The sequence below is a fragment of the Ahaetulla prasina genome, chromosome 1 (assembly GCF_028640845.1).
Source record: "Ahaetulla prasina isolate Xishuangbanna chromosome 1, ASM2864084v1, whole genome shotgun sequence".
NCBI classification, from domain to species: Eukaryota; Metazoa; Chordata; class Lepidosauria; order Squamata; family Colubridae; genus Ahaetulla; species Ahaetulla prasina.
Genome location: NC_080539.1, coordinates 212,796,460 through 212,822,686, shown reverse-complemented (window position 1 = coordinate 212,822,686; position 26,227 = coordinate 212,796,460). Strand labels below are relative to the sequence as shown.

General features: G+C 37.7%; 1 protein-coding gene across 1 annotated transcript in view; it reads right to left on the bottom strand.

Annotated features, from left to right (window-relative positions):
• Positions 1-26,227, bottom strand: part of TTN (titin) — a 334,386-nt gene that overhangs the window by 104,170 nt on the left and 203,989 nt on the right. The window contains exons 199-231 of the mRNA XM_058189537.1: positions 23,369-23,644; positions 22,395-22,670; positions 22,134-22,273; positions 21,727-21,853; positions 21,318-21,581; positions 20,932-21,198; positions 20,519-20,782; positions 20,277-20,416; positions 20,013-20,139; positions 19,594-19,860; positions 19,223-19,489; positions 17,434-17,700; positions 17,094-17,233; positions 16,041-16,167; positions 14,401-14,543; positions 11,922-12,045; positions 11,212-11,478; positions 10,194-10,291; positions 8,994-9,162; positions 8,639-8,905; positions 7,777-8,043; positions 7,161-7,439; positions 6,654-7,062; positions 6,427-6,551; positions 6,050-6,316; positions 4,835-5,104; positions 4,256-4,558; positions 3,855-4,157; positions 3,259-3,446; positions 3,057-3,171; positions 1,930-2,214; positions 573-724; positions 328-475 (exon numbers count right to left, since the gene is read on the bottom strand). Of these exons, the coding sequence (XP_058045520.1) occupies positions 328-475; positions 573-724; positions 1,930-2,214; positions 3,057-3,171; positions 3,259-3,446; positions 3,855-4,157; positions 4,256-4,558; positions 4,835-5,104; positions 6,050-6,316; positions 6,427-6,551; positions 6,654-7,062; positions 7,161-7,439; positions 7,777-8,043; positions 8,639-8,905; positions 8,994-9,162; positions 10,194-10,291; positions 11,212-11,478; positions 11,922-12,045; positions 14,401-14,543; positions 16,041-16,167; positions 17,094-17,233; positions 17,434-17,700; positions 19,223-19,489; positions 19,594-19,860; positions 20,013-20,139; positions 20,277-20,416; positions 20,519-20,782; positions 20,932-21,198; positions 21,318-21,581; positions 21,727-21,853; positions 22,134-22,273; positions 22,395-22,670; positions 23,369-23,644 (7,128 nt within the window). The remainder of the gene's footprint in view (positions 1-327; positions 476-572; positions 725-1,929; positions 2,215-3,056; positions 3,172-3,258; positions 3,447-3,854; positions 4,158-4,255; positions 4,559-4,834; positions 5,105-6,049; positions 6,317-6,426; positions 6,552-6,653; positions 7,063-7,160; positions 7,440-7,776; positions 8,044-8,638; positions 8,906-8,993; positions 9,163-10,193; positions 10,292-11,211; positions 11,479-11,921; positions 12,046-14,400; positions 14,544-16,040; positions 16,168-17,093; positions 17,234-17,433; positions 17,701-19,222; positions 19,490-19,593; positions 19,861-20,012; positions 20,140-20,276; positions 20,417-20,518; positions 20,783-20,931; positions 21,199-21,317; positions 21,582-21,726; positions 21,854-22,133; positions 22,274-22,394; positions 22,671-23,368; positions 23,645-26,227) is intronic.

Here is a 26,227-nt window from a genome sequence, read left to right as displayed (position 1 = left end):
GCTTAACAACTGGTTCACATTTATGACAGTTGCCGTATCCCAAGGATCAGGGTCATGTGATCCCCTTTTTGCGATCTTCTGACAAGCAAAGTCAATGGGGAAGCCGGATTCACTTAACCACCATGTTACTAATTTAACAACTGCGGTGATTCACTTAAAAAAACATGGCAATAAAAATTGTAAAACAGGGCAAAAACTCAACTTAGCAAATTTCTGACTTAGAAGCATAAATTCTGGGCTCAACTGCAATCAAAAGTTGAGGACTACCTGTATACGGAACCTGCAGAAATCCAAAATTATTTAGAACAATTATAAAAGAAAACTCACTAGCAGGTGCCGTCATGTTAACTGGCTCATCAATGTAAGCAGGCTCTCCTGGTCCACATTTGTTGCATGCTGAAACTCTGAATAAGTATTCTTTTCCTTGGGCAAGATCTGGGATAGTAAATTCTTGATCAAGAACGTTGTCAATCACCTGCAAAGACAAGACATTCTTTTTCGTATCGCAGTCCAGGTTATTTCCAAATTAAAAAGCTGGCTTTATTTAAAAAAAAATTCTGTTTAAAACATACTTTAATCCACGTTTTGCGGCTCACTTCACGCTTCTCAATAAGGTAGCCAGTCAAAGGGCTTCCTCCATCATTTTCAGGAGGTTCCCATGTTAGTTGTACTGTGTTCCTAGTTATTTCTCCAACTGTTAGCTCTCTTGGTGCACTTGGGCGAGCTGAAAATAAATGCAAATTAAATTATAAATCTATAACACAGCTATACATTCATTTACCTGTGGCCTTTCGAGTGCACTTTAAGGTTTTGGTTACTACCTTTAAAGCGCTCCATGGCTTAGGGCCTGGGTACTTACGGGACCGCCTGCTGTTACCACATGCCTCCCACCGACCCGTAAGCTCTCACAGAGAGGGACTTCTCAGGGTGCCGTCTGCCAAGCAATGTCGGCTGGCGGCCCCCAGGGGAAGGTCCTTCTCTGTGGGGGCTCCCACACTCTGGAACGAACTTCCCCCGGGTTTACGCCAAATACCTGACCTTCGGACATTCCGTCGCGAACTGAAGACACATCTTTTTATTCGCGCGGGGCTGGCTTAAATTGAATTTTATTAAATTTTAAATTTTATTAACTAATTTTAAATGGGGTTTTTAGTTCATTGTATACTTTTCAGGCCAATTTTAAAATAAGTTTTTTAATTGCATTTTAAATTGTATATTGTACTATCTGTTTTATTTTTGCCTGTACACCGCCCTGAGTCCTTCGGGAGAAGGGCGGTATAAAAATCAAATAAATAAATAAAATAAATAAATAAATTTATGTATTTACTGCTACTTAGATACCAGTTCAATCGCTAGTGACTGAGGAGCTCCAATGCCAAATACAGCAATCAGATTTAAAACCTAATACAACATAACACACAATAACCTAACAACCAGATACAATGTGACACAGGAATTACATCTCCACAGGAACTAAAATTCATCTCATTCCCAAAGATCCTCTGGAAGAGCCAAAGTTTAATGGCATTTCAAAATCATAGCAAGGATTTATTTGAAATGAAATACTGTGGTGATTGGGCTTACAGAAAGAGGCTTTAGCCCTAACTCACCATGCTTTTATTTTAAAAAAAGCATATATCATCCTGTACCTATAAAATTAAAATCTTCAAATATTTGCAGTAGTGCTTAATCCGGAGCATGTGCATATAAAATGATACCCTGAATATTTATTTAATGACAACATTGTTATGTTTTAGAATTTCATAGTGAAAAAGAAAGTAGAAATTAATGTAATTGAGTGTTTTATATATATATTGAAAGGTGCTGGTTGTTATTCATTTGGTCGTTTAATATTATCAGATTGTTCATTTAATTTACAATAGTTTATAATATGGACACATTTACTTGACATTAAAACTGAATGCTCACCAATGACATTAACATCGATTTCTCCTGATACAGACGATACAGGATTGACTAATTTCAGAGTATAAATGCCTTTATCGGGCCGTTTGCTTGGCGTGATAGTCAGTTTTGCAAAGGCATAACTGGTCTCAATTTTCACCCGATCACCATCTTCTAAAACTTTGCCACCCACTGACCATGTAGCAGTGGGAACTGGGTAGCCAGTGATGGGAACACGGATTTTGACTGGCTCTGGAACAATAACTTCAAGTGCATCTTTAAAGCCACTTAAGTCCATTGTAGGTCCAACTGAAAAACAAACACAATTTGTGCCAATTAACTTGGGCCAATTTCTATGATCGGTTTAATTTTTATTTATGGTAGCTGTGAAAAGGTAGTTGTCATAATTGAAAGTACCGGTACTATTATAACTCTCTGTTTGATGTAAGACTGCCCCCCATCCCATCTGATACAATTGGAGCGAAGAAACCTGATAGAAAGACCAATTTTGTTTAAAGAACAATTTGATAGAAGAATAGAGGTACTATTTGTATGTGCTTAACAAGCAGTATGAAATAGTAGCTTTCATAATCAAGAGCATCCCTTTGGATAAATCTTAATTACATCTCAGAACAACATGGAAATGTTTATCGTGTCCTCCATTTCCACACAGTAATGACACCCACATGAAACATTCCACAAGATCTTTTGCTCATGGCAAAGTCTACTTCGGGATCTACATTGTGAAAATGTCAAGTAGTTGCAAAGCTTTGGTTACAGCAAGGCCTCCCAAAGCCTTGCTTTGCCAGCTATCACCAGCATACTCCCAAAAGCCTTAAAATACCCCAACTGAACCTCTGAATGGCTGCAGTAGATTTGCTTACAACAGATGATCTTGCACATAGCTATTGTGTTGTCATAAGGATACTAGAGCAGGGCTGTCAAACTCTCGGCCTGCGGGCCAGATGTGTCACATGCTGGCCACACCCACACCCGGTTTAGCAAAGGGGAATAAAGTCTCGATACGTCATGACACTGCTGTAATGACGTGAGTTTGACACCCCTGAACTAGAGGATTGATTTTAGTAATAAGCATATATAACATGTACTTTGAAACGCTGACATGTCAGAGATAAATGACATCTGCTTACCATGTGAATCATCTGCGGTTAGCGGTCCAATAGTCTCAGATGGATCTGATACACCAGCAGCATTTTCCGCAGAGACTCTATAATAATACTTAGCTAGAGGTGTCAATCCAGTCACCTGCCAAGACAGGGGCAATTGTTGTAAATGACATCAACTGAAAACAATCCAATGCTTCATAAGCTTCAGAAAGAAGTTACAACTTACAGTAAAAGAAAGCTTAGGGGCAAGTTTTGCATTGCAGCGAATCCAGTCATCTGTTCCTTCTTCACGTCGCTCTATAATGTAACCCAAAACTGGACTGCCTCCGTCTTTTAGTGGAGGCTCCCATGTCAGTTTCACAGATGACTTAGTTTGCTCAGAATGATCCAGATTAATGGGAGGACTTGGTCTTTCTGCAAGACATAGTAATTTGGAAGGTTTAAATTTTGTTCCTTTCAAGAAGGATGCACAAAATACAAAAAAGATGGAATTGTGTCCATGGAAATCTTGGATGATTCCTGAGTTAGCACAGTAGAACCTGGCTAGAATCTTCTACTGAAATATCCTACAAATCTATTGAATCTTTTTCCATGAACATGGAAAATACTTGAAAGAAATTGGCCGTCTGTTTTGAATGTGATACTTCTATTTTCTCTTTTTTGTCACAGCTAATGATTTCTTAAATCATAAACACTGAACCTATTTTCTCATATTTTCCCCCAATTCTCCTCAAATCTTTTCTATGCTTGTATTTATAAATAAATAAAATTATCACTGAGAGATAATGGAAAAAAATGCTCTCTCGTTGTCAGCATACTAACCAATTGGATCGGTTATCTTCACTGCATGTGTGGATGCACTGGGTTTGCCAACTCCAATTTGGTTTTGTGCTCTGACCCTGAAAAAGTATTCTTTGTTCTCTACCACATCAGTCAACGTGGCAGATAATTCATGGGCTGGCGTAGTCATGGCTGGCTCCCACTTAATTGATCCTCTGTCACGCAGCTCAATCACATAGCCTGTAATTGGAGATCCTCCATCATATTCTGGTGGCTCCCAGGTAAGAGTTGCGCTGGACCTGTTCACATCAGCGACCTGTACATTGAGAGGCGGACCTGGCACCTCTGCAAAGTGGGAAGAAAATTACAAAAGACGTGTTACTTCTACTCTAAAGGATTGAAACAGCATTAATCTTCTCAAGTATCTGGAACTATTTTCTTACCAAATCTGCTCTTTGCTTCAACGGGTTTATCTGTTACCACAGGTTCACCAGTGCCGACTCTGTTTTTTGCACTCACACGGAAGAGGTACTCTACGCCACCTTTCTGAAGGCCGGTTACTGTGTATTCACAACTATCAGCACGATCAGTTGCCAAAATCCAGGTCTTGCGTTTTATGTCACGCCTTTCCACCACATAACCTGTAATCTTACTACCACCATCGCTTTCTGGTTCTTCCCATGCAAGGCTGACTTCACCATCAAATGTTTCCGTGACTTCCAAGTTCCTCACTGGGCCAGGGACATCTTAGAGAAAAGAAAGCAAGATGCCTTCAACGGAACAGCAAATCTTGAGTTTGACATAAGTTTTATAGATGAATGGGTTGCATGACTATTTATTTCTTTTAATTCCAGTTTTAGCCATCAAATCAAATCAAATCAAATCAAATCTCATTATTATGAACTTTAATCAGCCTTTGCTTTTAATTATTACATTAATGTTTTCTGTATTAAAAATACAGGTATCATTGTTAAACTACTCTTATCAGGAAAAACTTACTAAAAGTAAAATTTGGAACTTACTGATTACTTGAACATTAATGCGACCTTCTGCTTTTCCATGTTTATTTTTCAGTATAACTTTGTAACTTCCCTTGTGTGATGGCTTGGCTGAAAGAATTCTGAAAGAAGTACTTTCAGCTGTGGTATCAACAGTCTGTGTGGGTAAGGGTTCATCTTCTTTAAGCCACTCAGCCTCTGCTCGTGGATAAGCATCATATGGAACAACCATGGTTAATGGCTGGCCAACATCTACCACAAGATCTTGATCACCTATCTTTATTCTTGGAGCAGCTAAGGGAAATAATAAAAAGGAATTAGCATTTGAAAATATGTTACAGAAACGATGCATTCAACTGAGTTCGATAAAGAAAAGCAAAGGGAAACTTGGACTTTTAAAATAATTCACTGTATTAGGTGAGCCAAACTGTAACTGCCAGTTTTGTGGTATTGGGTGCCTCTTGAACTGCAAACTAATGGGACCTCGTAATCACCTTTTACAATTCACAGAGCTGGGTAAAGTTTTCTGATTGCCTGAATGTAAAGATTTCAGTGCATAAAAACTAAATTTATATATTGTATATAAAATCTCATAAAGTAGTGAAAATGTTCAGGATAACTGATAAAGCCTCCGTATAGAACAAATAAATGCTAGTTATTAAAGAAATAGCAGCGAGGTATGAAATTGAGACATAATAGAATTGCATAGCAGTACACACAGTAAAAGGGATGTGGTGGCTCAGAGGCTAAGCCGCTGAGCTTGTCGATCGAACGGTTGGCAGTTCAGCAGTTCGAATCCCTAGTGCCGCATAACAGGGTGAGCTCCCGTTACTTGTCCCAGCTTCTGCCAACCTAGCAGTTTGAAAGCACGTAAAAAATGCAAGTAGAAAAATAGGAACCACCTTTGGTGGGAAGGTAACAGCGTTCTGTGTGCCTTTGGCATTTAGTCATGCCGGCCACATGACCACGGAGATGTCTTTGGACAGCGCTGGCTCTTCAGCTTTGAAATGGAGATGAGCACCACCCCCTAGAGTCGGGAACGACTAGCACATGTGTGCGACGGGAACCTTTACCTTTACCTTGCACACAAGAAAGATGTGTGTACTTTTTGTGGGAGAGATTTTCATTCCCATTGGAACTAAGAATTCCAGAATTAACATTCAGAAGGAGAATTGAAAGGTTTTTGCTACATCTATAAATGTTTTTTCTTGATATGATAAATCAATTTGAAAGACTTACCTGCTAGTTCTAGCTTAGCTCGAGCTTCTTTATCTTTGGCAATAAATCTATATTCTCCTTGGTCACGGGGCCTTATTTCACAGACCTGCAGCCTGTGGATCTTTCCTTCACTCATCATTTGATGTTTGTCACCTTGGACTATAATCATGTTGTTTCTCAGCCATTTGACCTCCACTTTATCTTTATTCAGTTCAGCAGAAAAGATTACATCAGTACCAGGAGCTTCATAAGCATCTTCTGGTGGGCGGATGATCTCAACAGGAATTTCTGATAGAAATATCCATAAACATGTGTTTTATCATTCCGTCTTTTATCTTCAAAAAAAAAAAAAAGTACTGAGACTTGGTAAGGAACTTAAATCAAAGCTGCAAACGTACCTTCAACAAAGAGTCTTGCTCTGGATTTCCTGTCATCCACTCCGCAGGAATATTCACATTCATCTTCTAGTCTGCAGTCTTTGATAATTAATCTGTGTAGATTTCCATCCTTTTCAAACTGATACCTTTAGATCAGATGGGGGAAAAAAACAATAAACCAGGATTATGCGTTCTGCTGAGAAACAAGAGCAGAAACCGCAACAACACGTGGCTGAACTGGCACTTACTTTTTGCCTTCTTTTATTTCGCGCCCGTTTCTGTACCACTTCACAGCTGCTTTCTCTTTGGAAAGCTGGCAACTGAAGACAGCATCATCAAATTCAGTAACTGTTTGGTCCTGCAAATGTTCGATGAAATCGGCAGGTGCTTCTGTGATTATAAGCTCCGCAACAGATTTATCTTGGCCAGCGGTGACGGTGTATTCCCCTTCGTCTATAAACCCGCAATCTTTAATAATAAGGGAATGCTTGTATCTGTCCACTTTGTATAAAATGCGGCGGTCAAAAGTGACTTCTTCACCATTCTTCGTCCATGGAAGTTTTACATTGAGACGGTTAACTTTGCACCAGAAAGTGACAGATTTCTTCTCCATGGTTTCAATGTCTTGAAGAGGTTCAACAATTCTGAGATCCTCCTCTGTGGTGAGAGATTAATTAAATGTAATTATTTTAAGTTCTTATCGAAAGTTGGGTAGGACTGATATCCTGGATCATTTGCTAATGTGGAGCACTTACCAAGTACAGTTAAATTGGCAGATGACTTGACATGTTCTCCTCGCTGATTTGTTAGTGTTACTGTGTAAACTGCCTGATCATTCTGATGAGCATCTCTGATCCTTAGAGAATACAGTAAATCCTTATGGATCATGATGTATTTTGCGCTGTCAAATACCGGTTCGTTATTTTTGTACCATTTAGCTTTGGCACCTTCTGTATTAACTTCACAGTTGAAGACAAGCTCTTCTCCCTCTTTAACAGTTTGGTCTTTCAGCGGAATAACAATCCTGAGTTTTTCTGTAAATGGAATTAGCGTATCATTTGTAAGCTGCATACTGAACCATGCAATAATAGCAATATCACTTAGACTTATATACTGCTTTTCAGTGCTTTACAGCCCTCTCTAAGCAGTTTACAGAGTCAGCATATTGCCCCCAACAAACTGGGTCCTCATTTTATCCACCTTGGAAGGATGGAAGGCTGAGTGAACCTTGAGCCTAGTGAGATTTGAACTGCCAAATTGCAGGCAGCCGGGTGGCAGTAGAAGTAGCCTGCAGTACTGCACTCAAACCATTGCACCACCATGGCTCATAATAGCATGCATAATAGATGTGCAGAGGAAAAAGAAACTTACCAATCACTTTCAACTGTGCTTTTGCTTTGACATCTCCAAGCATGACAATATAACATCCCTCATCATCCAAGACAGATTCTTTAATGACCAAGACTTTCTTTTTGCCATCAGAAAATATATCGTATTTGTCACCTGCTTCAAGAATAGTATCGCCTCTGAGCCACTGCACATCCACACCATCTTTAGACACTGAGCAGGAGAATTCTGCCTTTTGTCCTTCAATAACTTCAAGGTTTTGAGGTTTAGTTATAAACTCTGCTGAAAGCTCTGTAAGAGACATTGCAAGTTATGATTTAGCTGTGGAAAGAAGATGGATTACTCAGTTCAACTGAAAAGTAGTTGTTTTATTCAGCAGATGATAAATATGATACTATGAGTTCCCAGCCTTTTGATAGCCACATTTGGAAATTTGAAATCATGTTGATGGTTTATACTCTCACAAACTTTATTTCTTGGCTTTCCAATCTAATTTACCAGCAGGATTCATTCTATTATCTAAGCTTGCTCCCCCCTATCCCCGCTTTTGGCATCTCTGCCCACCTCCCGAAAACCAGTTGAATGCAGCCACAAAGCTTTTTTTTAAAATTACTATTTTCTAAGAAACCGATGGGCCCAGAGAAATTCTTGGAATTAAAGAATGATGCTAAATGTTGCCATCCCTTTTGCAAAATGCCAATTTTCTATTTTTAAATTAGAAAGATGTTTCCTGGGTGCCATACTGGGAACTGTGGCTTAACAAAACCCAGCGATTGCTTTGGAATAGATTTAAAACTTTTTATGCTTAAGCAGCAAATAGGCCCAGCATTTCACTGCCTACTTAGCCGCTCTCTGGTTCTGAAAGATATCAAAGCAAGCTTCTCACCATTGACTTTGAGTTTGCCTGTTGTCTGAGCATTTGGAAGCTTGCAACTGTAGGGTCCTGCATCATCCAGGCGAGCATTGTGAATGATCAAAATTCTCTTTCGGCCGTCAACTTTTTGTTCAACTCTGCCACCCTCTGGCAGCTCCTGGTCGCCTTTGAACCATGTTACTTCTGCACCAGGTTTGGAGACTTCACAAATAAATTTGATGGTGTCTGTTTCATTAACTTCCACATTGGGTAGGTTTTTAGTAAAGACAGCTTCCTCCTCTGCATAAAGGAATCATAGTTTTATTTCATGACAACTGCAATTTGCATAAAATAAAACAAAACCCAAAAAAGGGGGATTCAGTTTTACCTATCACTGTCAGCATGCCCGAAGTTCTGGCTGCTTTTGCTTCGCAAGCATATTCTGCTTCATCATCAAGTAAACATTTATTGATGACAAGTATTCTCTGGGCACCTTTCGCAATGATGTCATACTTCTTGCCTTTTTTAATTTCAATTCCATCCCTAAACCACTGTGCCTGTATTAACATTATTGACAAAATATAAAATTGCATCAAAGACAATAATAGGTATTAGAGTTTAAACTTTCAAAATGTTAGTAAAGAATTGAAATCTCTATTTAATGATGATATTGGAATCAACATAGATTTGATAGTTTAAAGTTGATAGTTTGAACTGAACATCCCAATCTTATTTCGTAGGTCTGGTTATCTAGCTAGGATAGGTTTTGTTTTTTGTTTTTGCTATTGTTCCCCCTTTATAGGGACTACTCATTTAAAGGGTGCTATGCCCAGAATTATAACTCCTGAATGAACAAGTGGAAGATTGCATCTCCAAGTTTTATTTCAAAAAAAAAAAAAAACTGGTCACATGATCAGTCAAAATTTGTGTAGAAGAAAATTCTCACAAATGCAGCTGATTGGGAATCTGGTGGCCGTTTTGATAGAATGGCACATGAATGGCTTTAGCTATTGGGATTAATTGGCTTGGACACAGAGAATCTGTAAAGTACATACAGATGCAAAGAAAGATGAGGGCAATTTTGCATCAATTGACAGCCCATTATATTTATGTGGTATTTTCTACACGATGCAAAACTTCCACTAATAAAGATATATAAATCTTTTATCCAACATATAAACAGAGCACATTTTTATACATATTTCATTTGAATATTTTTAAAATGGTAAATATTATTTTACATCAATAATAGCTACAATTTTAAAAATATGCAAATGAAATATATATAAAATATATTCCATCTATATACACAATTCAGTTAGAGAATCAAAGATTTATATATCTTTTTATCTTTTTTATTAGGGAAGAGAATGACAGGGAAAAAGCAATTATAGGAATGTGGTGGATAATGACTGCCTACAGTCAAAGCCTAGTGAACAACTTTTGGTTTATGCAAGTACTTAGTGTAAGTATAATGGCTAGAATCTAACCCTTTGATGGAAGCAGGTTGAATTCTGATAAGTGACAGGTTTTTCTAAATAAAATGTATTCAAAAGTTCAGGTATTAGATTTACTAAATATCACAGACCTTAACAGATGGCCGGGAAATTTCACATTCAAACCGAGCTGCTTCCTTTTCCTTAACTTCAAGATCAGTAAGAGGTTTAAGGAACTCAACACGAAGTGCTGGAAGAGAAAATGTGTATATTTCAATTAAATACATGTAAAAATGAATCTTTATAACCAAGGTTACTCTGCATTGACTTTTATAGAAGAGCAAAATCAAACAAAATGAAAATAGTTGGAGGTAATTTTAATGATAAGGATAAACTCTACATGCTCTTAGGTAGATGACTTTGTTTCATCAGACTATCCAATACAAATCTCCAGTGTTATCTTATAGATTATCAATAATAATAAGACTGATTTGAATGAAATTACAGTGAATACTTGCCCTGCAAGAACAAATCATTGAATACTGAATGGTTCTGACCCTGCTGGACTTTAGGAAGGCCTTGAAGACAAGGCTCTGTTCTTGTACTTGTGTGTGTGTTGAGGCGGGTGGTGGTGGTGCCGTGTCTGGCTATGGTGGGAAGCGCTTACAATAGCTGTGCTGAGTTTAATACAATGATGGGTTTTGCCACTGATCATGGAGGGATTTTTTGTTTGAATATGGTAACTGATACTTTTACATGCTTGCATAACTGTTTTTCAACTAGTTTTTAATCACTTGGTTGTTTTAAACCGTTGTGAGCTGTCCAGAATCACTTACGTGAGATGAGTGGCAATACCAACTGAATTAAATAGATTTTTAAAAAAATGAAAAGATTGACTGGAAATGCTAGCAATGAAACTAAATCGTCAATATTTGAGGCACAAAATATGGAAGCAGGAATCTTCGGAGAAGCTTAGGAAAATTGAAGGCTACGGAAAAGGAGGCAGCAGAAGACAAGAGGGTTATACAATGTGTCAAGATCCCAAAGGGGGAAAAAAATGCTGAGAGTCCCAGAGAACTACTGTTCATTGAGTCACGAGGAATCAGAAGTGACTGAACAACACAGCTAAGCCTCTTGTAGTTCTTGTAAGGAAAGTACAAGCAGACTTACGTTCAACATTCAAGAAACAAGAAGTTTTGAAATCTTTAGCATCGCAGGTGTATGTTTTAGCATCATCCAATGTGCAGTCACGAATAATAAGTTTCCTGACTCTGCCGTCGGCAATGATATCGTATTTCTTTGTTTTGTGAATTTCTTGACCGTTCTTGAACCATTTCACAGGTGCATTTTCTCTGGATATTTCACACTCCAATTCTGCAGTGGCTTCCTCCTCTACAGTTTGGTCCTCAAGAGGTTTAGTAAACTCCACGGGTGGTTCTGAGGAACAAAATAAACCAGTTATCTAGATTTTGTGTATTTGGCACAGAGGGGGAGAGTTTAATGTAATAGTTAAGGCACCTGGCTATAAACTGGGAGACTGTGAGATCTAGGTCCACCTTAGATCCGAAGTCTATTGGTTGACCTTGGGGGAGTTACTCTTTCTTAGCCCTAGGAAGCAGTGGCAAACATTTCTGAAATCTTGCCAAGAAAGCTGCAGAAACATGTCTAGGTAGTCACCAGGAATCAATACACACACACACATTTCAGAGAAGAATATGCTAGCTATCTCTTTGATCTTCTTTTAAAGACTTTTAAAGACTGAAATATGGACACTATTCCAGTTTGCATGTTAGGTTATAAAATAATTATTCAACTAAACACTCTTCCTTATCTAGATCAGCGTCATCCAGCACCATAACCTGTCGTTCCACAAAGCTTACCTTTTACAAAAAGATTTGCTTTAGTTTTGAAGTCCTGTGCAGTCAGTGTGACTTCTCCAGCATCCGTTAGCTTCACATCCCTGAGAACAAGAGTATGAACTTTTCCATCAGCACGGGGCACCACCTAAAGGAAAAGAAAATATTCGATTATGGTCTTACCTTAAATATTAATCATGTAACTTCAATTAATATACACTTAATACTTCTGAATGGGGTTGCATAACTCTGCACAACTCAAGGCAGCACCAGCTCTTGCCTGGCACATCAAGGACTGAATTCCAAAAGTGGTTAAACTTTTGTACCCAAATTCATTGGCAATGTTTTATTTTATATAATTTAATCATCTCTATCTGTACTTATACACACAGGCACATAATATATGTACATTGAACAGTTTACTTTCCCCAACACATACTATATATGCATTGATTCTACCTCCTCTATGTTTGCTTCTGTAACAACTTTTTATATTTCATTGCAATTTATTTAGTCATCAGTAGATGGCAGATACAGTAGTGTATAATGCAGACAGTGCGATTCAGCACTGAGAGACAGGAAAAAAACTCTCCCCCAAATTAGGAAAAAAATGAGAGACAGTGAAGAAGCTCCAATTCAGATCAGATCAGACATAGATTTGTATGTAATTTAATCTTACTGATATCTTGTTCTATCTGTATTTCTTCTAGAGCACAAGCAGCTACATTAGTTTTGGGGCTATAATTCGAGAAAAGGGGTCACACACTATATCTGTTCTCCAAAAGAGAAGTAGAGTCAACTCTGATTAAAACTTGAATGAGAGACCATTAAGAGAACCCGGAGCTGTAGATTAGGCAAAAATTTTGAAAAATAAACTATCTCTTAAGAAGGCAAGGCAATGGCAATGGTCTTGTCATTAATTGTCAAAAATACACTTGTATTTTTAACAATTAAACAAGATATTCAGGATTGGTGCTTGTAATCAAGCTCATTTCAAAAGAGAATCTTTTTCCTGGAGAAAAGAAACTGGAAAGCTTGAATCCTTCTCTCCAACAGATGCTGTTTGGATTCTCTACAATCGGACATATGAGTTCTATAGGGTCAAATTCAGAAGTTCAGTCACAATGACCACAGAGTATACAGGATCCGCTTTGCACCATTGTTTGCCATCAAAGTGAGATACATGCAAAGCTTGTTTATTCATAAATAATGCCTATAGCTGGATTGTGCAAGACTGATCTTAAAATACTATACATGTTCTTCTAGTCTCTTAAACGGACAAAAGTGAACCATTTAGAAATAAAAAAAACTAGCAAAGTGATATTAAAAAATAATCACATCAAATCTTTTCATTGAAAAATAATTAAACGAATCCTTTATGATTGTTACTGTCATGATAATCTCTGATTTAATTCAATTGCTGTGTTATGCCATGACTTCAAGGTGTTTTATTGGAATTTACAGTTTGAGTTTTATTTTAATCTGTGGAGAACTCGGGACGTAGCAAAACTGATAAAAGAATAAGTGATCAAATAACTTTAAGAGATGCTTTATTATCTTTAAAATACTTAGGAAATAGTAAACATTGAATTATATAGGTAATTAAGAAGTTGATAGGCATTTAGTCTATCATGTGAGAACAACTTACAATTTGAAGAACCTGAAAATATTATGCTAAATTCTCAAGCTTAACTACCCATCAAGTCTTCATGTTAACAAACAAATTTATATTTTCCTTTGAAGGAAATATAAAGCCTGTTATTAATAAGTACTCCAATTACCTCAATGAATGAACGAATAAATCAAGCGTGAAATAAACATTTCATTTAATAGAACCTAGGCAGGCCATTTCTTATAATATAGAGACTGATGCTAAAGGTACTTTAAATAGTCAGGGAGCCACATTCCAAGCAATTCACATCTCAGTGGTGCTAACACACACTTAACAATGAGTTAAAAATAGAAAGTGGGAAAGGCTCAGCAAGGATCTCTTTCTAGAGTGATATCTCTAGGGCAGTGTGGCTGAAGTGCCTGAAATAGGAATTTCCCAATCTCTTTCATCCCTTCTAAGAAAAATAAATGTTAGGTCTGGATTCAGAAGGCATGGATAATAAGAAAAAACTAATAAAATACGTGCAGAATATTTATTGTTCCTCAACATCAGAGGTGAAAACATTTATCCAGATTCAGTGACATCAGTCATCTCCATGTACATTTACATTTTTAGAATTGATTTTTGATTAATAGTTCAGAATAGCCCACTATTCTGCACTATTCTGCAAGGCAATCTAAAAATTCTGGCCCATCTAGCCAGAAAAAATCCCCACTGGGTTAACTGGGAATGAGTCTCAGCTAAGTGTCAGATTGTAGCTCCATTTAGGACTTGGAAGTTCGCTAATTGGGGTGAAAAGATAAACAAGAAAGACAAGGAGGGAGGTTAGAAAGTAGGAAAACAATGGGAACTGTCAGGAAGACAGGATGAAGGAAAGATCAGATATCATACCTTGTCACTGGGTTCCAATTTCTCCCCCTTCAGGAACCATTCCACTACAATTCCCTCATAGGAGAGTTCACACTCAAATGTTGCCGTTTCACCAGCCGTCACAGTAACATCTTTAAGTGGTCTCACCAGGCCAATGATACGTGCTTGAAGAAAAGAAGAAATCATCTTCAAATTGATCACTTTCACCCTTTATTTAACTTCCATAGAGACTTTTCCCAAGACAGAGAGGGAATATAATCAATCCGAGCTGATTAAATTAACTAGATCAAGGGAAGGACTGATCTCTGGAGAGTCTCTACTCACAGAGCTGGTGGCTTTTCAAGGAACAGATCAGTTAGAAAGTTACTTTGCATCTGTGCCCTTGCCAAACCCTACATGCCTCTTGCTAAGATAAGGAGCGAGCCATCCAAAATAGAAACACTTTTCTATTGGCTACAGAAAGAAGTGGTTTCCAACTATACAGGGGTTATCCTGTTAATCAATCCTCTAGCAATTTCTACAAATTGTTGTGTCATCTCTCCAATCTTAAAACCCAAATTCAAACTCGGAGAAAATAGTTATTAGCAAATAATTCACTTATATCCATTTATACTACATAGCAACTGATTGGAGAAGCCCTAATTAACCAATTAATCGTTAGGTTAAAAGCTGATACAATATAAAACAAAAAAAACCCAAACTGAATTAGAAGTAGTATAATGAATTAAGTACCTGAATATAGGTAGTCCTCAACTTAGAACCCCAACCATGCCCAAAATTTCTGTTGCTTAGTTGTTGTTAAGTGAATTTTGCCTCATTTTACAACCTTTCATGCCATAGTTGTTAAGGGAATCACTGCAGTTGGTAAGTAAGACGGTGGTTAAATGAATCTGGCTTCCTCATTGACTTTGCTTGTCAGAAGGTCACAAAAGGTGATTGATTATATGACCCCAGGATGCCGTAACATCATAAATACATGCCAGTTGTCAAATGTCCGAATTCTGATCATGTGACCATAGGGATGCTTCAACAGTTGTGTGGAAAAACGGTCATAAATCACTTTTTTTCCTGTGCCATTGTAATTTTGAATGGTCACTAAATGAATGGTTCTAAGTCAAAGACTACCAGGGGAAGGGCCTTCTCTGTGGGGGCTCCCGCCCTCTGGAACGAACTCCCCCCGGGACTCCGTCAACTTCCGGACCTCCGAACCTTTCGTCGCGAGCTTAAAACGCATTTATTCATCTGCGCAGGACTGGGTTAGTTTTTTTAATTTTATGGGTTTTAATCGGGGGTTTTAAATGGGGTTTTAAATTGTATCTAAATTTTTAGGCCGTTATTGAATCAGTTTTTTATATAGTTTTTAATTTGTATTCTATGTATTGTGTTTTTTATTGGCTGTGAACCGCCCTGAGTCCTTCGGGAGAAGGGCGGTATACAAATATAATAAATAATAAATAATAATAATAATAATACCTGTACTGCTATAATAGTGATAAGATGCTGGACTGCCTCAATATGCCACAATATCTGAATCATGACTGCAGACCCCGCCTCTCCACCCTTATCTGATTGATTCCCATTCGTAGGATTAACAAAATACATAGGATAAATTAAAAACAAATGTATTTCCTTTTTTTGAAATGGTTTTGTAAGGGCCTTACGTTTCACTCGAAGATGAGCGCTTGATTTGACGTTGGCTGCTTGGAAGTCTACACCACCAGCCTGGTTCAAGCGTACATTGTAGAGTACAACACAATGCCTTTTGCCTTCTTCCTTAATCTCACAATCCTTCCAAAGAAAAGGTGAAATTTATGACTTGTTTTAATAATGGCAGTTCCCAAAATATCGGTTTTTTAAAAAAAAATTAAGAGTTCACTTGCGTTCTTTTTATCGACATTATGCATTTAATACATATTTAATGATATGTATTTATCATGTATTTAAAATCACAGATGGAAATTGTTTCTCTTTGCTGAGGATCAAAAGTATGTAGATTTACAATATCTTAATCCCACTGCATATAGTAAAATGTTATATGAATTAAAAGAAAGAAATACATCAATTATTTTCCTGTCTTCTCCTGCCCTTACAAGAAAGACACAGAGAGAGAGAGAGAGAGAGAGAGAGAGACAGAGACAGAGACAGAGACAGAGACAGAGACAGAGAGAAACACACACACACACAGATAGAGATAGATAGATAGATAGAGAGAGAGACAGAGACAGAGACAGAGAGGGAGACACACACAGAGAGAGACAGAGAGAGAGAGAGAGAGAGAGACAGAGAGAGAGAGAGAGAGAGAGACAGAGACAGAGACAGAGACAGAGACAGAGAGAAACACACACACACAGATAGAGATAGATAGATAGAGAGAGAGAGAGACAGAGACAGAGACAGAGAGGGAGACACACATAGAGAGAGACAGAGAGAGAGACAGAGAGAGAGAGACAGAGAGAGAGAGACGGAGAGAGACAGAGACACAGAGAGAAAAAGACAGAGACCCTTTCTAGATAGTCATAATCCTACTAAAGTGGGTTTCCATGAGATGAAAGGAACATCAAGCAGAGGTTAACCATTCTTCTGCCCATAAACTGTAGAATACAACATGTTGAATTTTATTCACTATTTAGCCAACAGTTATGTACTACACTAAGAATCATGATTACTCATCAGTGTGGTCTACTATATCGGATCAAACAAGAAGCATTGCTTACAGCTGACTGAGTCAAAGATTCTCCTTTCAGTTTCCAGTTTGCATGAATATCTTCCTCAGAGATTTCAGTTTCAAAACGAGCTGTCTCTGTCTCAAATATTTCCACGCTATATAGAGGACGCACAATAGATATATCACGGTCTGAAAGAAAAGAAGAAGGAGAAAAAAAAAAGACACCCAATACGGTCAGTCATCATGATAAGGTGGCTGTGTTTTACAGTTCAAGGATTGAAAAAGCAGCTGTTGGTTGAAGTTCCATATCCTATTTTTTTCAATTGAGAGGATTTTTAAGGCATTTAATAATAGATTATAATACACCATACAGTATTAAGAGGACTTACCTTCTATATTGAGTTTGGCAGATGTCTGGTCGGTACCACAGTCACAGGTGTATTGTCCAATATCTTTTTTCAGTGCCTTTTTGAGGATAAGCATTCTCTTTTTCCCATCAGCTTTAATAATCGCGTTCTTAGAGGGAGTTATCTCTTGTCCATCTTTAAACCATTTTACTGGAGCATTTGCTTTGCTTATTTCACACTGTAAGATGACCTCATCTTTTTCTACTGCGGTGTAATCTTGAAGCTTCCCAGTAAAGTAAGGATCACCTTCTGCAAGTTGAAGTAAATGTATCACGTTATCAATATTATGAATATGTTCAAAAGCCGCAGAGGCAGCTTACCAATGGGAGTTTAAATGTTTTCCATGCTTTATGGGTTCTTGCAACTTTAATGAAGGTGTTTTAAACAGCAATAGCACTTAGACTTATATACCGCTTCCCAGTGCTTTACAGTGGTTTACAGAGTCAGCATATTGCCCCCAACAATCTGGGTCCTCATTTTACCGACCTTGGAAGGATGGAAGGCTGAGTCAACTTTAAGCCTGGTGAGATTCGATCTGCCAAATTGCAGGCAGCCAGCAGGCAGCAGAAATAGCCTGCAGTACTGCACTCTAACCACTGCTCACCAAGGCTCATAAGTTGTATGCTTTAAAGGTGTGTGTCTTTTTGTTTCTTTTTCCAACATATTGACTAAACTTTCCAAACTTAGAATGAACAGCAATAATGAATTCCCAATTATTCTTGAAAAGAAATGGCTGATTTTTTTTAGGAAATAAAATGTAGAAATATATATCAAGGTGCTCCACAGCTATTTTTATGTTTAATTTAAAGTTCTATATTCTTCATCTTCATAGTACTTAATTAAGTGCTAGTAACTTAGTGACAAACTAAGTAACAAACTAAGGTGGCCCAAGAGCCAAACGTTCATAAAAACACACCATGCTGACATAAATGAAGACTCTGACAAACAAAATGTCAGAACAAAATAAAAAAGCAGAGTTAAGCAGAAACATAAAAGCTATTTTGCTCAGTAAACATTAGTTTCCTAGTCTCAGGCCTAAAGTTTATTTTCTTACTCTTGCGTCTAAAGGACAGTAATAAAAAGGAGAATTAAAAAAATGATCTCAGCAAGTAAGAACATCGGGAGGTACCTCATCCAAACAAGTTCCTCAGTATGCTGCACAATGAGCAAGACAGTTTTTAATATTTAAACAGGAATGGTCTCTGAGATTTGGTGTTTTGTATACAGAGTTGAAAAGAGAGCTTGTCTATGGAGTTTGGAAGTCACTTCTATTCTTTTAACAAAGACATGGCAATAAAGACACTGAACAGTTAAACAGACTATCTCCTGTAAGTTTAATTAGCTAACGTCTTATAAAATGTCATAATAACAGTTTCCAAATTAGAGACAAATAGCAGTTACAAATTAGAATACAATGACTCAGCAACATAACAAAGCAAAACAAAACAAAACATTAAAAAATAAGCAACACACTAGCGCCAAATAACAAAGTGCAACAATTAGGGCTACTAAATCTATAAAAATTTTCTGAAAGAGGAAACATTTTGATGACAAAAAGACAACAAAGAGGGAAAGACATAGACATCTTTCTTGAAAGGGAGCTCCCCACCCAAGTGTAGTCTCTTCAAAGTCTGGAGCAAGACTTTCCGAGAAGATCTAAAGCTGCTTCATGCAAATAGGCAGTCTGCCTAGGGCTAAGCCTATATATATATTTGGAAGAAATTATCTCTAAAAAGATCCATTAGGCAACCCAAAGTCAGGTGACACGTACCAAGAACTGTAAGTTTAGCTTCACTTGATTTGTCCATAGCTTCCACTCTGATCTGAGATGTGTCATCAATAGTTAGATCTTTAAATGTGAGCGTGTGAAATTTGCCATCATCTTTCATCGAAACAACCTTGGACGTATGGAGTCGTTGGTCATTTTTATACCAGATGACAGGAATGTTGTCGTGAGAAAGCTCAACCGTGAATTCTGCACTCTCACGCTCCTTTGCTGTTACGTCTTTGAGCGGGGTAATGAATTTAAGACGAATGCCTAAACCATAAAAGCACCTCATTAAGTTAATTTCCAAATGCATGAAGCTATTTAAATATTAAAAAAAACAAAGAGAAATTGCAGAATCGTTGTGAGAAACAAACCTTCAATGATCAGTTTAGCGCTTGTTCGCTTATCTTCGGCCTCAAACATGTATTTTGCTTCATCTTCAAAAGCTACACTCTTAATAATAAGAGCATGCCTTGTTCCTTCAGATTTGATTTCAAATTTCTCATCTCCTGGGATTTCCTGGGTTCCTTTCAACCATCGGAAAGTCTTTGGTTCCCTAGAGACCTCGCATTCAAACTTAGCTTCATCCTTTTCAAAGACTTTGACGTCACTGAGAGGAGTTATAAACAGGAGAGGCCGTTCTGAAATAAAATCAGGTAATGAAGAGTGTTAGGAATATATTTTTAAATATCGGTTATGCAGGTTATGGATTTAATAAACAACAACCACATTGACAAAGAGGATAAGAAAGATTTTCAAGATGGGCTTAAAGTCAATGCCTTGTGGGGCCTACCTTTCACTTTCAGATTGGCAGCACTTTTAGCATTGGCAGCCTGGAAAGACACCTCTCCTGTCATATCCAACTTGCAGTTGTGAAGAATGAGGATGTGTTTTTTGCCATCTTGAATTATTTCACAATCCTGATAGTTATTAGGGGGGAAAAGAAAAGAAATGTTGCCCTGATACCTAATTCTCTTTAATTTTTTTAAAAAAGAATTCTTTTTAGATAAAAATGTTACGCTATGGTTTGTTCTTGCTGCTGTTGAAAAAGACTTACAGGTGAAGCTGTTAAAGTTTCTCCCTTTAACTTCCAAACTGCAGGAACATCAGGCTCGGAGATTTCAATCTCAAATTGTGCTGTTTCGCCAACGAACACCTCCACACCATATAAAGGACGCTCTATGTTTATCATTCGAGCTGCAATATACACATACCAAAAGTTTCTTAAGATTCCCTGCTTGGATCAGTAAATGTAAAAGGTTCAAAAGAGAATCTACATATAGGAGGACGATCACTTACGCTCAACCTTGAGTTCACAATTTGTCTTGTCAGTTCCACAATCACACTTGTAACTTCCTTTATCAGCATCTGACACCTTCTTAATTTTCAATATGCGACGCTTGCCGTCAGTCTTGATGGAGAGTTTCTTGGAAGCTACCAATTCTTCACCATCTTTATACCACTTCACTGGCACATCTTTACTAAGTTCACATTCCAAAATGACATCGTCTTTCTCAATAGCGGTATAGTCTTGCAATTTCACCGTGAAATATGGATCCGCCTCTATAAGATATGGGTTGGGTATGAAGTAGTCATTTGTTTGAAGAAGTTAGTTAACAGTGAATACATAAAACCGTAAACAAAAAAAATACATAAAGATTAAAATACCACAGAGATTGAACCCTACAACATGAGACAACATAGAATATTACCTAAGACTTTTAGGTGTGCTTGAGTGTGCAAATTCTTTACTACAGCTTTGATTTCAGAGATATCATCCAGTGTCACTTCACTTATTTCCAGTTTGTGATTCTTCCCTTCTTCAGAGATACGAACTGTTCTACTGTTATGAAGTTTTTTGTCATTTTTATACCAGGTTACAGGCATATTTTCATGAGAAAGTTCAAAATCAAAGTAAGCGGTCTCTCCTTCCTTCACTGTCTGATCTTTGAGGGGAGTGATGAATTTCAGCCTAATACCTGAAAAGGAGCAAATTGTAATGAAAGTAAATGGTATATGGTCATATCCAGCAGTGGCTTTAAATGACTGATCCTTCTTTTAGGGTTTACCCCTGAATTTTTCAAAGTAATCAACTTGCCTTCTACAAACAGTCTTGCCGTGGTCTTCTTCCCTTCAACTTCAGCAGTGTACTCTCCTTCATCATCAAACTGAGAATCATTGATAACTAGAATATGCTTCTTTCCATCAACAATTATGTCAAATTTGTCACCAATTTTGATGATGTCAGTGCCTTTGGACCATATGACATTGGCTTCTCTGGTTAGCACGCATTCAAACCTTGCCTGCCGTTTCTCTGGCACCCTCACATCTTTCAGAGGTACAGCAAAGTCCAGCTCAATCTCTGTGAATCAAAAAAATAAATAAATCCATCAATATACAACATGAGATTTATTTATTTATTAAATTTATTTGCCACCCATCTCGCCACAAGGTGTCACTTACCAATACTTGAATTAACACATCACGTATTTTAATAAAAACCTTACCTTTTACTGTTAGGATGGCTGCAGTAACTGCATTCAAAGCCTGGTAGAGAACTTCCCCAGCCTGATCTAATTTGACTTTATGTAGGGTTAAGAAGCGTTTTCCTCCTTCAGCTTTGATGTCACAAGTCTGAAAGAATTTAAATATTTATGGATAAGGATACCGATTGGTTTTTTAAAAAATAATATCCTTGTGATAACAAAACCCATTGTAGAATTATATGGCCTTGGACCAAAGTGTATTTTTTATTATTATTTTCTATCCAATTTACCTTTCCTTGTCTTGAGCTACTTTTAGTTACTATTAACTGTAAATCTTAGCACATACACTTAGCACATACACAGCACAATGTAGATCACCAACTACAAAGCTGTAACAAATTAATGTATTCTTAAGTACGTATCCTTACAGGGGATGGTCGGAGGATTTCTCCCTTCAGCTTCCATTCCCCAGGGATGTCTTCTTCGGAAATCTCTGTATCAAAATTTGCTGTTTCTTTCTCATAAACAGTAACATCTTCAAGGGGTTTTAGCAGTTGAACTTCACGTTCTGTAAAACATTATGCAATTAGTAAAACCTCTTCACAGTCTTGAGAGCATCAATCTTTATTCTTAACGTGTAGGATAGAATCATTGGCAAACATGCTGTACTAATATAGTTTTACACTTACCACCCAATGTCAGTTTTGCTGTATATCTGCGACCTTCAACTTCGACTGCATATTCTCCGACATCGTCTGGTGTGCAGTTCTTAATTTTGAGATAGAGATGAGAGCCATCTTTTATAATTTCAGTTTTGTCATTGGGTTCAAGAGGAAGTTCTTCTTCACCTTTGTACCATTTAAAATTTGCCGTATCTTTAACAATATCACAAGTAAATGTCGCAGTGCCTTTTGGCTTCACGTGTTGATCTCGGATGGGCTTCACCAGCCAGTCCTTTATCATTTCTGCACAAGAGTAGACATAATAAATGTATTTCTCTTCTTAATATTTATTGGTATTTTAAAAATTATTTCAATTTTATCTCCTAGGTAACTGTTCACTAAATACAAAGATTAATGATAGCAATCTGTCTTCTGCTTTTCAGCTTTTCTTAAGCATTTCAAAAGATTTTCTTTTCTCTCTTGCTTCTCCTCACATTTTCACCTGCTCCCTCTGACATTTGGGCTTCTTTTTACGCAATGTAGCTGTACATATATCAGAAGGGAGAAGGAGAGCTACTGGGTTTAACAGGACTTATTCAAGGACTTCAATAATTAGGTTGCAGTCGCCTTTGAACTTAATGGAACTGCTTCTTATCAGAAATGCAAACCATGGCATTGTTAGTTTCTTCTTTTCATTTGCCTAGTTGCCTATAACTGGGTATTGTGCAAAGTAATTATTTAATATCAGATTCATTTGATAGATCTATCAGAGATCTGTTTTCCTTGAAGGCTTATTGGGCCCATTTCTAATTCTGGTGCTTTTCAAGAGAATATTATTCTGTATTGACTACAGTACAATTTCTCACATTTAAGAGGGGGGAAAAAATATCTCAGGTTAGAAAAACAAGCTATGCTTCTTTATCTCCTCTTATTTACTCAACATTTCTCTTTCTTAAGAAAAACGTCCAGTGTTTATTATTAATAAATAATCTTTAACTTACCAACAACTTTAACAGTTGTTTTACAAGAGAGATCAGTATCTGCAACAGTTACAGTGTACTCTCCACCATCATTGTCATCAGCATCCATGATTGTAATGGCTCTTTGGAGGCCAATGATACCTAGAGCAAATTTCCCAGGTTTGTCTGTGATAATTTTCCCATCTTTCCTCCATACTACATCTCTCTCTTTGTTCAGTTCACAGGTTAAATAAAAGGGTTGCCCTTTGACAACAGTAATGTCCTCCTCCAGGGTCTTCACAAAGCGCACTGGCAGTTCTGGTGAAGAGGAAAAAGCAGGTTATTTGCATATATTCTCATTTCCATAATGTATAAAACAGGCATTTAATCAGATGTGTTTGTATTCAGAACTCCTTATATGAGTATGCATCTGTGGAGATCACATTAATTTCAATGGAGATATTTTATTTACATGTACAGTCTAAAGGTTTATTGTCAAGGCCAAATATGTACTTACATCAAACAATCAAACTACTCAAAATCCCAAAATCTTCAACCAAAAACTGTCTACTATTGACCTCACCCCATTCCTAAAAGGACTATAAGGGCATAAGAGCACAAAAGTGCCTACCATTCCTGTCCTATTGTTCCCTTCATTATATCAAATTAATATAGCTGATGCATATTTTTTTACATACATACATATATATATATATATATATATATATAGGTCTTTGGTTGTTCGGGTTTTCTCCCGTGTAAAATTGGAAGTGTCTTGGCGACGTTTGGACGAAGTCTCATTCGTCATCTTCAGGCTTCAGCTTCGTGCTTCTGGGAGCAATGTGTGATCGCAGCTGTTTCTTCCTTTTAACTGCTAGTGGGGGTTTGAACTGATTGGGTGGGAGCTTGGCTGTGCTCTGATTGGATGGGGGGGGTTTTGTGCTCTGATTGGCTGGGGGTGTGTCCTGTGTTGGTGGGGGCTTGTTTGTGCTCAGTTTAGTCTGTGTTGCAGGGGGATTTGAGCTGGTGAGCTGCATAGCTGTTGTTTGGCTTTGTGGTCGTGCTACATCTTCATAGTGGGTGTCAGTCTGCTGCATGTATGGATTGGAGGGGTTTGAAATGGCTAATGTTGCAGCTGCGGTCTGGCTTCTGGTCCTTGGTCGTGCTTCATGATCAGTGTGGGTTTGGGTCTGCTTTCTGGGTGGATGTGGTGGTGACATCCTGTGTGGACCTCGTGAGTGTGGGTCTGGTGTCATTCCTCGTGTTAGGGACTCGTTTGTCAATAAGGCGGGTTTCCAAATGGCTGGTAGGCGGAGGTGTCATCTCGTTTGTTCATGCTGTGTGGGCGTTTTCTATCTCAATGGCTTCTCTGATTATTCTGTTGTTAAAGTGTTCAGTTTTGGCGATAGTTCTGGTCTTTTAAAGTCAATATCATGTCCTGTGACTTTAAAGTGTTGGACCAGGGAAGAAGTTGGTTCCTCTTTTTTGAATGAGTTCTTGTGTTCTTCAATGCGTGCACTTATTCTTCTGTTGGTTTGTCCAATGTATGTGATGGGGCAGGCGGTGCATGGGATTTCATATACTCCTTGATTTTCTAACTCAATTTTGTCTTTGGGGTTTCTTAGGATGGTGGATATTTTTCTGTTTGTGCAGAATGCTGTCTTGATGTTGTGTTTGTGGAGGATCTTGCTGATTCTGTCTGTGGTGCCTTTTATATATGGGAGGAGGGCTGTGCCGTTTTCTTGTTCTCTGTCTTGGATTTTAGTGGGGGGTTCTTTTTGGATTAGCTTGGTAATCTTATTTGTTTGGAATCCATTGGATGTTAGTACGTTAGTGAGAGTGTCTAGTTCGGGTTTTAGGTGTTGTTCATCAGCTAAGCATTTTGTTCTGGAGATGAGTGTCTTGGCTACGGAGTTGATCTGTGCTGGGTGGTGGTGTGAGAGTGCGTGCAGATAGCGGTTTGTGTGTGTTTTCTTCTGGTAGATGGTGTGTCCTAGGGAGCCATTGGGTTTTCTGTAGACTAAGACATCCAGGAAGGGAAGTTGGCTATTAACTTCTGTTTCCATGGTGAACTGTATTTTGGGGTGTAGGCTATTGAGGTGTGTGAGGAAGTTGTCAAGTTTTTCTTTCCCGTGTGGCCAGATTATGAAGGTGTCGTTTACATATCTGAGCCAGAGTTCAAACCCCCACTAGCAGTTAAAAGGAAGAAACAGCTGCGATCACACATTGCTCCCAGAAGCACGAAGCTGAAGCCTGAAGATGACGAATGAGACTTCGTCGAAACATCGCCAAGACACTTCCAATTTTACACGGGAGAAAACCCGAACAACCAAAGACCTACATACAAACACCCGTGAAAACCTGAGAAAACAAATATATATATATATATATATATATATATATATATATATATATATATATATATATATATATATATATTTTCTTCATGATATGTTGTTTTATTTATGACAATGTTTGTGTATACTGTTGTGACAAAATGAAATAAAAAAAAAATCTAAAATGAATAGCTGGATTGCCCCATATATGGACAGAGAAGTTAACCTGAAGATATGAGAACAGACGTACTCATATTCTCCTCTTTCCTATGCAACCTTTCCTGTTACAAAGAGTCCTCAACTTACAACCACAATTGGGCCCAAAAATTTCTGTTATTATATAAGACAGTTAAGTGAGTTTTGTCCCATTTTATGACCTTTCTTGTCACAGTTGTTAAGTGAATCGCTGCAATTGTTAAGTTAGTAACACAGTTGTTATTAAGTGAATCTGGCTTCCTCAATGACTTAGATTCTTTGTTTGCCATTGTAACTTTGAACGTTCACTAAATGAATGGCTGTAAGTCAAGGACTACCAGTATTTGAATTATTAATTATTGTTCAACAG